This window comes from Bison bison, unplaced genomic scaffold (genome assembly GCF_000754665.1).
Source record: "Bison bison bison isolate TAMUID 2011002044 unplaced genomic scaffold, Bison_UMD1.0 scf7180017864167, whole genome shotgun sequence".
NCBI lineage: Eukaryota > Metazoa > Chordata > Mammalia > Artiodactyla > Bovidae > Bison > Bison bison.
Window position 1 is genome coordinate 1,719,042 of NW_011494739.1, and position 13,163 is coordinate 1,732,204.

The window sequence follows — 13,163 nt, forward strand, 5'->3', positions numbered from 1 at the left end:
CTGTTGTTGTTCAGTTGCTAAGTTGTGTCCTACTCTTTGTAACCCCATGAACTGCAGCACGCCAGGCTTGTCTGTCCTTCACTGTCTCCTGAAGTTTACTCAAACTCATGTCCATTGAGTCAGTGATACCATCCAACCATCTCATCCTCTGTCACTCCCTTTTTCTCTTGCCCTCAATTTTCTCCAGCATCAGGGTCTTTTACAATGAATCAGCTCTTCACATCAAGTGGCCAAAGTATTGGAGCTTCAGCTTCAGCATCAGTCCTTCTGATGGTTGATTTCCTTTAGAATTGACTGGTTTGATTTCCTTGCTGTCCAAGGGACTTTCAAGAGTCTTCTCCAACACCATAGTTCAAAAGCATCAATTCTTCAGCAACTCAGCCTTCTTTCTGGTCCAACTCTCACATCTGTACATGACTACTGGAAAAATCACAGCTTTGACTATGCAGACCTTTGTCAGCAAAGTGATGTCCCTGCTTTCTAATATGCTGTCTAGGTTTGTCATAGTTTTTCTTCCAAGAGGCAAGCATCTTTTAAATTTGTGGCTGCAGTCACCATCTGCAGTGATTTTGGAGCCCAAGAAAATAAAATCTGCCACTGTTTCCACTTTTTCACCATCTATTTGCCATGAAGTGATGAGACTATATGCCATGATCTTAGTATTTTAAATGTTGAGTTGCAAGCCAGCTATCTCATTATCCTCTCTCACCCTCATCAAGAGGCTCTTTAAATTCCTCTTCACTTTCTGCCATTAGGAGTGGTATCATCTGCATATCTGAGATTGTTGATATTTGATCCCAGCACATTTAAATCTCTCTTTACAAATATTACCCTATCTCATCTACCTAATTGTCCCTGTTGAGCTCCTAATTTTCCTTTAAAACCAAGTGCAATTATCTCTACATCTGTGAAAGTTTCCCTAGCCCAATGAAATAGAGCTGCAAACTCCCTTTTTGTGCCACCACTGTGTTTTGTAAATATTTTTGTTGCTGGTCACACCATGTCATGTTCCAATTATTTGCAATAATCTATGAATACAAGCCACTTTAGGGGCTTCCTCAGTGGCTGGACAGTAAAGAATCCACCTGCAATGCAGGAGATTCGGGTTTGATCCTTGGGTAGGGAAGAGCCCCTGAAGGAGGGCATGGCAACCCACTCTAGTATTCTTGCCAGGAAAATCCCATGGACAGAGGACTACAGTCCATGGAATTGCAGAGTCAGACACAACTGTGCTACTGAGCATGCATGCACATGAACCCCTTAAAGGCAGGTCACTGGTCTAGTTCAGTTTGGAGTTCTCAATACACAGCACAAAACTCACACTATATTTTCAGTATATAATTACAAGATGATTTCAAAGTACTGAAAAATTATTGCTAAATAAAATACCCCCAAGACAGTAATAAAGTTATTTTAGAAATTTCCTAAAGAAAGTTGCTTACCTTGTTTTATAATTTGTGGACACCAGAAGCTTGAATTTATAGTAATTAGGGCCCATCCAAATATCTTTCTATAACATTACCTGGAAGAATTTTGAAATTTGTGAAGGTGATATAAATATATGTTGAAGATGATTAAACTAGTATCATAGCACAAAGTTAGGATCAGGGTTAAGAATAAGTATTACATATAGCTTAGTATGGTTTTCCCTGGTAGCTCAGCTGGGAAAGAATCTACCTGCAATGCAGGAGACCCCAGTTCAATCCCTGGGTTGGGAAGATCCCCTGGAGGAGGGCATGGCTACCCACTCCAGTATTCTTGCCTGGAAAATCCACATGGACAGAGGAGCCTGGTGGGCTACAGTCCATGGGGTCACAAAAGGTTGAACGTGACTGAGCGACTAAGCACAGCACATCGCTTATTATGTTTACCAGTAACCAGAGTGAATTAAGTTTGTCAGGGAGGAAAGATTGTCAAATATTGCTCATATGTCAAAATGAGCAGTGAGAATTGACCAATGGCCCCACCAGATTTGCACTTGCCCCATTGGTATCCCACTTGGTCTCAGCTCATTTCTCAGCTCCACCTCTTTTTTTTTTTCTGGCTATATCACACGGCATGTGGGATCTTAATTCCCTGACCAGGGATGGAACCCATGCCGCCTTATTGGGAGCACAGAACCTTAAACCCTGGACTTCAGAGAAGTCCCTGGAGGGTTTGAGAAGTCCACAACCTCTTAGTGTGTGTCTGCATGCACACATGCTAAGTTGCTTCAGTCGTGACCAACTCTGAAGGACCAACCTAAGGACACTAGCCCACCAGGCTCCTCCATCCATGGGATTCTCCAGGCAAGAATACTGGACTGGGGTGCCATTTCTTCCTCCAGGGGATCTTCCCTACCCAGGGATCAAACCCTCATCTCCTGCATTGGCAGACAGGCTCTTTACCACTAGTGCCATATGGGAAGCCCCAATCTGGGTCTACTGGATGACAAATGCATTTTATGTGCATTACTTACTTTTATCCTTGCAAGAACACTATGAAGTAGGAATTAATATTAACATCTCTTTTTAAAATTGTTAAGCCACAATTTAGGGAATTGGTCATGTGGCCAATGTCACACAAGTAGTGAGGAATGAGCTAGGATAACACAGGTCTGCATAAACCTTAAAGTAAAGGTCTTAGCCATTGTGCTAACCTATGCCAACCTATCTCGCTGGCTGCCTTCTTTGAGTCAACCTTTGGAAGACTGAAGACAAAACATTCAAATACAAGATGTTGCTTTGTTCACGAAATTTATTGGTAATGCACTTGGCGGGACATCCTTCCCCCATCCGTCTCCTTATATCCTACTCACAACTCAGAGAGGAACCTATCTTTAGAGAAAAATCTGTATTGAGAGAATTAACATTTATGATTTCCAAAGATGACATTACTATTTCCTGAAAATGGTATCACCTACCTACTTCAACAGATTTCTAAGTCTGTTGATCTGTTCAGCTGTGTCAACTCTTTAATATCCAAGAGGCTTTATGCAATCTTGGCTAGGCACAAAAAGCCCATAGTCTCCTCATTTTCAAGGTCCTTTGTGGCTAAACAATAGACTTTCCCTTTGAGTAGGCTGGAATGGATAATGAAACGTTGCTTTCTAGTCATGATCAGTTAAAAAAAAATCACCCATTCACATTTACTGTAGCTCCCATTGTAATCCGTAGCAGTACAAATTGCTTTTAATACCTTACTTATAAATGACCTTTAATGTGTTTCATTACTCAGAAATATTCTCTGAATCCTACTTAAGATGTTATCTTTCCAAACAGAGGAGGCTGGCAGGCTCTAGTCCATAGGGTCACACAGAGTCGGACATGACTGAAATGACTGTGCACACACACACCCCATTTAACTATTGTTCTCCTTTCATCCAGAGCTATTGAAGGATTAAACTATTTTAAATACACAATGTCATGGTTTTGTCTCCACGCTACAGTGGGTTTCAGGTTATTTCATTAAATCAAAATGAATCAAAGGTTTGATTTGTTTTTCTTATGTATTGATAGTTAAGTAATACCATGATAGGTGGATCTAAAGTAGAAAAGATAGCACCTTGGCCTTGATGCAGAATTCCATAGCATAACAAAGTAAGAATTTTCTCCAAATGAGATGAGGGGGGTGTGTGTGTGTCTGCCCATGTCTGCCTGACATTTACTGGCTGATGAAAGTTGCCAGAGTAAAGAGAAAGATCATAGATTAGTCTTGGGTGACTTAGATTAACTTTGTTTATAGTATGATTTGAAGAGAAAATCACATACAGGTCCATGACAGGTAGGCTATGCCCAGGGTTAGTTTCTCTAAATAATTCTGTATTTTGGACTCTAGTTAAATAAAAACATGAAAAAAGCAGACCTGTCAATCAACAAGTGATATGTCAGATGCCTTCATGTTTCAGCCTCCATATATCGAAACCCAAGTTAAGCTCAATTAAATATTGTTTATTTTTAACAATATTTAAAACAAATATCAACAATAAAAAATTTACAACAGTAAAAACAAATAAGTTATATGTACAATTTTGAGCCAGTTCTAAGTGTAGAAAAATCAAAGTGTGTTGATATTGATATTTAAGGTAGGTGGAATAATGCTCCCCTAAAGATGTTCACATTCTAAAACCCAGAACCCATGAATACATGATGTTACATGGCAAGGGAGAATTAAGGCTGTAGATGGTATTATGGCTGCTAATCAGCTGACCTTAAAATAAGGAGATTGTCTTAGATTATCTGGATGGGTCCAGTATAATAATAAGAATCACTGGGGAGGTAGGACAATCAGTGTCAGGAAAAGTTTGACAATGTCACCTGACTAGATTTGAAGATGGAGGAAAGGCCCATGAGTCCAAATATTCAATCCTTTAGAAGCTGGAAAAACAAAGAAAGATTTTCTCCTAGGCTCCCCAAAGGGAATACAGCCCTGCTGACATCTTGCTTTTAAATCCAGTGAGATTCATTTGGGATTTATAACCTTCACAACAATAAGATGATAAACTTGTGTTGCTTTAAGCTGCTAATTTTCTTTTGTAACTTGTAACAGCAGCAATAAGAAATTAATAGAACATTAAATTTCATACCAAAATGTCAACATTCCTTACAATGACCTAGAAAAGCTTCATGACTGGTCCAAGTGATAGTAAAAAAAACATGTATTGTCAGAAAGGACAATATTTTTCACAAGTTTCCAAACCTGAACTGAGACTCTATTCACAGAGGATAATCAATATCTTCTAGTCTAGAAAATAGATTCTGTGATAACTCAGTTTCAGGATCTTTCTGGAGAGTTTCCTAAGGTTTTAAAATCTAAACCAGAGATACATTTCATTCTTTGATAAGACACTCCAGAGACATCAGAGTTATCTCTAGGCCAAATTACAGCTGGATACAAGAGAGGAAAGCTTGTAATTCCAGAAGGACCACATATACCTTCATGTGGTATAGGTGAAAATGAAGAAAATATTTTCTCTATAAAAATAATTTCCCTACTTCCTTGGGGGTCCAGTGGTTAAGAATCCTCCTGCCAGTGCAGGGGACACATGTTCAATGCCTGATCAGGGAAGGTTACACATGCCATGGGGCCGCTAGGCCCGTGTGCCTCTAGAACTCGTGCTCCACGACAAGAGAAGCCATTGCGATGAGAAGCTCGCACATCACACCTAGAGAGTGGCCCCCAACCTCTGCAACTAGAGGAAGTCCACACAGCACAAAGATCTAACGCAGTCAAAAATATTAAATTATTTTTTAGTACATAATGTTAGTGTAAATATGTTATCTTGAAAAGCTATCCATTGAGAGAAAATTGTGTACGTAGGACAGGCTCAACAAAATACTTAGCTCAGTTAGAGTTACTCCTGATTTTTTAAGTATAAAACAATAGTTACAGGTACAAGCTGGATTTAGAAAAGGCAGAGGAACCAGAGATCAAATTGCCAACATCTGTTGGACCCTAGAAAAAGCAAGGGAAAACATCTGTTTCTGCTTCACTGACTACACTAAAGCCTTTGACTGTGTGGATCACAACAAACTGTGGGAAAGAGATAGGAATACCAGACCACCTTACCTGCCTCCTTCAAAACCCGTATGCAGGTCAAGAAGCAACAGTTAGAACCAGACATGGAACATCAGACTGGTTTCAAATTGGGAAAAGAATACATCAAGGCTGTATATTGTCACCCTGCTTATTTAACTTGTATGCAGAGTATATCATGCAAAATGCCAGGTTAGATGAACCTCAAGCTGGAATCAAGATTGCCAGGAGAAATATCAACAACTTCAGACATGCAGATGACATACCCTAATGGCTGAAGGCTAAGAGGAACTAAAGAGCCTCTTGATGAAGGTGAAAGAGGAGAGTGAAAAAGCTGGCTTAAAACTCAACATTCAAAAAACAAAGATTATGACCTCTTGTCCCACCGCTTCATGGCAAAAAGATGGGGGGGAAATGGCAACAGTGACAAATCTTATTTTCTTGGGCCCCAAAATCACTGCAGATGGTGACTGCATGAAATTAAAAGATGCTTGCTCCTTGGAAGACAAGCTATAACAAACCTAGACATCATATTAAAAAGCAGAGACATCACTTTGCCAACAAAGGTCCGTCTAGTCAAAGCTATGGTATTTCCAGTCATCGTGTACAGATGTGAGAGTTGGACCATAAAGAAAGCTAAGTGCTGAGGAACTGATGCTTTTGAACTGTGGTGTTGGAGAAGACTCTTGAGAGTCCCTTGGATAGCAAAAAGATCAAACCTGTCAATCCTAAAGGAAATCAACCCTGAATATTCACTGGATGGACTGAAGCTGAAGCTGCAATACTTCGGCCACATGATGCAAAGACCCGACTCATTAGAAAAGACCCTAATGCTGGGAAAGATTGAAAGTAGGAGGATAAAGGGACGACAGTGGATGAGATAGTTGGGTGGCATCACCAATTCAATGGACATGAGTTTGTGCAAACTCCAGGAGACAGTGAAGGACAGGGAAGCCTAGCATGCTGCAGTTCATGGGGTTGCAAAGAGTCAGACATGACCGAGCGACTGAGCAACAACAAATTAGAAAATGTTTGGAGCAATAAAATTAATAAACTTCATAAATTATGGATAAAATTTCAGGTTAGTCAAAATTGTGTTCTTAATCTACCCATCATATCAGACTAAGAGGCAATAAAGGATATTAGGCATTTTTCCCAGTTAAAATACTCCATTTGATATTTCTGCAGACTTTGAAAAATCCATTGCAGTCATGCATTTTTCCCCTTTTCTTCAATCATAAGCTCCATGAATGGCTAAGTTCTGGTTTTCATTGACTTCCATTCATGTTAAATTCAGGCATTCCAGATTTCAAGTGTCACTTAGTGGACAAAGCAAATTTTCCTACTAGCTATCCAAATATCACGAGTTTCAAAACTTTAAGAGAACTCCTAGGAAATGACAAACATCATACTTTCATAATTGTTCTGTAAGACTCATATACATCTAGAGACTTCAAAAGACTGGCCAAAGAATTCTCTAGTATCAAGGAAAATCTTAAAAATTCAAAAGGAAGTAGAGCCTGTTACAGTTTTTACCCTGTGTGGGCAACTCTCAAAAAAAAAAAAAAAATGCATGTGCACAGTATCTTCCAAGATTAAAAATCACATCAGAGAATTCCCCAGGGGTCCAGTGGTTAGGACTCAGAACTTTCGCTGCTGAGGGCCTGGGTTCAATCCCTGGTTGGGGAACTGTTTAATAAGATCTCAAAAGCCATGTTGCACAGCCAAAAGAAAAAAAGAAAAAAAATCACTTCTTGACACACCCATGTCAAGCAAATTTGATGTTAACTTAGAGAAAGCTTCAAATTGACTGGTCCTGGAGTGAATTTTAGTGTGAACAAATCAGTTGTTTTAAAAAAAGTTTTGGAATAATTAAAGATATTTGAAAATAGACTGAGTAGTAATTGTTAAATATTATGGAAATTTTATTAATTTTGCCTAGTGTGATGATATTGTGTTGGCTATGTTGGAAAATAACCCTTTTTTCAAAAAAATATTTACTAGAATGTATAGAAATGGAATATTATATTTATAATTTACCTGCATTGTGGCTCAGCTGGTAAGGAATCCACCTGCAATGTGGGAGACCTGGTTTCAATCCCTGGGTTGGGAAGATCCCATGGAGAAGGGAAAGGTTACCCACTGCAGTATTCTGGCCTGGAGAATTCCGTGGGGTTGCAAAGAGTCAGACACGACTGAGCGACTTTCACTCTGAAATATTTCAGCGAAAAATAATGGATCAAGTTCCAAAAAGAAGTGTAAAAAAAGAAAATATTCTAACCAGCTGAATACTTGTAGAAATATTGGACCACTATTTATTAAGAAGCCTGAATTTTGCTATGAGAAGCTGATGATCTGAGCCACAGTCAGCTCCAGGTCTTGTTTTTGCTGACTGTGTACAGCTTCTGCATCTTCAGCTACAAAGGGCGTAATCAATCTGATTTCGGTACTGACCATTTGGTGATGTTCATGTGTAAAGTCGACAATTCAATGCCAAAAAAAAAAGATTGATTAAAAAATGGGCAGAGGATCTGAATAGACATTTTTCCAAAGAAGACATACAGATGGCCAACAGGTACATGAAAAGGCATTCAACATCACTAATCACTAGGAAAATGCAAATCAAAAGCACAATGAGATATCACCTCACATCGGTTAGAATATCTATCACCAAGAAAACAAGATAGGTGTTGGCAAGGATGAAGACGGCAAGGAGAAAAGGGAATCTATGTACACTGTTGGTGGAAATGTAAATTGGTTCAGTCACTATAGAAATAATATAGAAGTACCTCAAAAAGTTAAAAATAGAACTACCATACAGTCCAGCAATTCCACTTCTGAGGATATATACAGATATCAAATCATTCCCTGGTGGTCAGACAGTAAAGAATCTGCAGGAGACCTGGGTTTGATCCCTGGGTCAGGAAGATCCCCTAGAGAAGGAAATGGCAAACCACTCCGGTGTTCTTACCTGGGAAATTCCACAGACAGAGGAGCCTGGTGGGCTACAGTCCATGGGGTCACGAAGAGGCAGACATGGCTGAGCAACTAACATCTTCACTTCTACTTGACACTAATATAATGTTATATGTTAATTACATTTCATTTTTTTTTAAGAAGCTAAAGTTATGCCAAGAACTGCTTCCCACAAACTCATTCAACAAACATGTATTGAGTTCTCATGTTAATTTGGCACCCACGGAGAAAACAGTACAGAAAAGACAAAGTCTCTATCCTCCAGGAGTCTATGGCTATACAAGCTCTGTTCTTCTGATTCTCATACATTAAATGCCTCAGGCCTAACTCTAGGCTCACAAAGGGTAAAGCAGATACCCTAAATAAATCTTAAGAGGAAGAAATGTAAAGAGCTTGTGTTTTCTTTCATGTCTTATGTGTCTTCTAATTCCCCCCAGGATTAAGAACAGGAAATTTCTTCAATGAGGTATTCAGGTAGTCATTCATTGGAAGGACTGATGCTGAAGTTGAAGCTCCAATACTTTGGCCACAGCTGATGGGCTGACTCATTGGAAAAGACCCTGATGCTGGGAAAGATTTAAGGCAGGAGAAGGGGACGACAGAGGATGAGATGGTTGGGAGGCATCACCGACTCAGTGGACATGAGTTTGAGCAAGCTCCAGGAAATGGTGATGGACAAGGAAGCCTGGCATGCTTCAGTTCATGGGGTCACAAAGAGTCGGACACAACTGAGCAACTGAACCGAACTGAACTGATTCTCAAACAGAATCATAGAAAACACAATTGCCGTGAGCTTTGGCTGCACTTGACTGCTCAGAGCCTAAGGCCATGAAGATGCCAATAAAGGCTGGAGCTCAAGAATATGAACCCAGATCCAAGGCTTCTTCTCTGACACCCAGCCATGAAGCTCCTTTTCCCTATCTTTGCCAGCCTCATGCTACAGTGGCAGGTGAACACAGGTAATGTGAAATCCTGGGTCTAAGAGGGAGTGGTTGGAGGAAGCAGAGATTTGGCAGTCCTTGATAACGGAAACCCAAAGAGACACTGAAAATGAGATGCCCAAAGATACAGCTGAAAAGTTTATATTGCATCAGTCATTCACCATCCGTCACATAGTCCCACAGGCTCCAAACCCAGACTGTGTCTGACGGGGATACACATGGAGCTACAAAGGAAGTAGGGTATTGTTTGTGAACTCAGAAATTATTCAGTATATAAAACTGCCTCCTTGCCCCCTACACAGCTATCACCTGGGATTCCGGCCAAGTCTACCCCATTTTTGCTCTATTTCTAATTTAAACTAGCTCTAAGTAAAAGGTTCAATCAGTTTATATTTCAGTGTAACAAGAAGGAAGACCTCAAAATTACGCTCAAGAAAAAAAATCTACTCTCAGGATTCAGTGAACAGGTCTAAGTTCTCCATCTCAACTTTTTCAGACTTCTACAGAGTTTCATTCCTTTTCTCAGCCTTTGTTTTACTGGAAACCCCCAAATTACCCACAAGAGCCTCTAGGAACACATCAGGGCAAATGGCTAAGTCAGAAGATTGGCCACTGTTTTCTGCAATGGAGACAGAAGCATTGAGACTTGTTTCAGAATACAAGAATCTTCCAGATTTTAAATTGGCAATGGGTCAAGGAAGGGAAAGTAAAAGAGTAGTCAAAGATGTGTCTAATTTTTTTATCTTGGGACCCTAAGAAAAGGGTTATAAATAAGTAAGTATGGTTGTGTCATCTCCGGTAAAGTCAAATTTGAGTCTCAAATCCCACATAAGATAAGGTTAATCAGTGTAGCTGCTTAAAATACAATATTTTACTGTGTTTTCTCTGGTGAGAAACAATATTAAAATGCCTGTGAACAGTAGGTGCTACATAAATCTCTTGTATTTTATGGAAAATCTGTTGAATTGTTGAGTGAAGGAGAAGCTTCTGGATTTGGAAAAAAAAAAATAGATGAACCATTAGGATGGAAAAACATTCAACAGATGAAGATGAGATACTACACTAAGCAGGGGATTTAGAGATAGAGATAATAATGCAGGAATTATCTTCATAGAGATGAGGTTAAGGCTATGCTAATAAGTAAGATCTCTGAGGGACACAGTGTCCAGAGAGGACGAAAATGATAGAACACCATGCTGCAAGAACCACAGGTCAAGTGATTGTTGAGGAGGGGGAGGTCGTAGACCACTGAGTTTGGCAAGAAGCCAGAACTTCTGAACAGTCTAATTGATTCTCTTTTGAAACTCTTCCTTGGGTTACTTTTATGAGAGATTTTACTCTTCTCTGTATTTCCTAGGATCCTGGGAAGAGATAATAACACTCAACAAGTGTCTAAGATGTTATATATTGGAGATCTAAAATCTTAACCCTGAAGCAAATGAGTTTCCTTTTCTTCTTAAGGTTTTAATTATTCAATGAGACAAGACTAGAGATTTATTTTGGATTTCAGAGATGTACAAAGACGCTCTTGGCCTGCCTGTTGCCTCCATCAACGTCCCTAACCACTGTACTTTAAATTTAGCATTAACAAATTCACTCTGACTCTATTCCTCTCGCTCTACCAATTTTAATATCACATCTAGTTATTAACCTTAGCACTGTTTTCTGTTTTATTTGTGCAGAATACTTTGGCTTGAGAAGATGCGTAATGGGTTTGGGGAGATGCAAAGAGCACTGCAACATGGATGAAAAAGAGTTAGATAAATGCAAAAAGAAAACATGTTGTATTAGAGCAAAAGTGGTTCAACTGATAAAAAACTACATACAAAATGAAATGCTCCATATGCTTAAAGAGGACTCTCAGGAAGTGCTAAAAATTACCAAGAATTTTAGTGTCATGATGCAGACCGAACATCATAATTTATCTGTTCTGCCCAAAATCAAAAGTGCCAGTGCTTTTGCCAAGATCAACACCATCATCATCCCAAATGCCACCATTGTGAACTCTGCCACCACCAACCCCGTGAACTCAGGGAAGATAATACACACTGCTACTTCTACCAGAAAAAGAAGAGATTTAGGCACTGACTCCCCACCACCAGCACCACCTCCATCGTATATACTTCCGACAGCATAACTGGAGCTGGAGAAGCAGATGAGCAGGGATTCGGGTCTCTCCCTTAAAACACCAAGTTCCTCTTTATCTATTCTATCTATAAACTGAGACAGAACTGTTTCCTCTGTTATCAGTCATTCAATAAACACTGTTCAAGCACCCACAGTTTATATAATTTTATCTTTCTCACAGGAGCCTCACAGAGGAGACAGAGCTAGAAAGTAATAGAATTCTAGTTTACATGCTCAGGAGAGAGTGAGCAACAGAAATGCTGACTGTGTTGAATTTAACCCGTCGATGAGCCAAAGTAAGCCTCTGTAACAAAAATTTATGGTTCTCATATTATGTGCTTTTCTTGGGGTGATAGGAATGGAAACAGCAGACATATTTTCTTTTTCCATAGATTTTTTTTTTTCCCATAGAAAGGCCCATATAAGGTGGGGAGACGAAGTTTACCTTCTCCACAGAAGAAATTCATGAGGCCACTTAAGATAAAAATATGGGGCGGGCAGAGGGGGAAGATATGACTTCTGTCTCTGATCCAAGGCATTTTCAACCAGATTCCTGAAGGGACAACAGGTAAAGTGCTGCTTCCAGTGGATACAGGCTACAAACCACAAATGCAAACCATGGAGGTAATTTTTAATTTTCAAGTAGCCGCATTAAAAAGGTAAAAATAAATAGGTGAATTGAATGTTAATAATACATTTTGTTTAATGCAGTAAGTTCAAAGCCTTGACATTTCAATATGCAATTAATGTAAAAATTATTTGAAATATTTGCCTTTTCTTGGTACGTCTTTGAAATTTCTTATGTATATTACTGTTACAGCATATTTCATCATACTAGTCATATTTCAAGTGCTCGATAGTCCCATGTGGCTTAAATTTCCAGCCTCTAGAACTATGAGAAAATCCATATCTGTTGTTAAAGCCACCCAACCTATAGTATTTTGTTATAGCAGCCCAAGCAGACCAGTGAGTCATAAAGAGATGGTATTGGGACTTCCTTAATGGCCCAGTGACTAAGATTCTGCACTCCCAAAGCAGGCAGCCCTGGTTCAGTCTCTGATTCGAGAACTAGATCCCACATGCTACAACTAAGTGTTCATATGCCACAGCTAAATGTCCCGCATGCTGCAGCCAAGATCAAAGATCCCAAATGCTGTAACTGAGACCCAGCACAGCCAAATAAATAAATAAAAATAAATACTGAAAAAAGTAAGAGAGAGATGATATCCTTTTCCTCCTTCTTGCTGAGCTCTGGGTAAAAATTAAAGGTAGGAACAACAGATGCCTCTTAAAAGACTCCAAGCCTCTCTGCCTTCATTCTGGGTTTGTCAATAAGGAAAATTGAGCATCCTTAGTAGAATTTGTATACTTAAATCAAAGATATCAGTTTATATAAAGTTACAGTAAGATGTGTAGAGATGAATGACTTTCACTTTTCATTCACTTTCATAGTAAGATGTGACTGTTTTATTGTTAACTCTGAGAATAAAAGCCACAGAATGCATAGTAAAAGGCAATAAGCATGGAATAATTATTTAATAATTGTCAGACAATTTGAATTTTTACACACAAACTGGGTTTGAATTTACTAATAAATACCAAAAG

At 39.2% G+C, this 13,163-nt stretch overlaps 1 protein-coding gene across 1 annotated transcript; it reads left to right on the forward strand.

Annotated features, from left to right (window-relative positions):
• Positions 1-9,391: 9,391 nt before the first annotated feature.
• On the forward strand, positions 9,392-11,568 carry DEFB129 (defensin, beta 129). Its single transcript, XM_010841764.1, has 2 exons — positions 9,392-9,449; positions 11,114-11,568. Exons 1-2 carry the CDS (start codon positions 9,392-9,394, stop codon positions 11,566-11,568), a joined length of 513 nt encoding a protein of 170 aa, XP_010840066.1.
• The last annotated feature ends 1,595 nt before the right edge of the window (positions 11,569-13,163 follow it).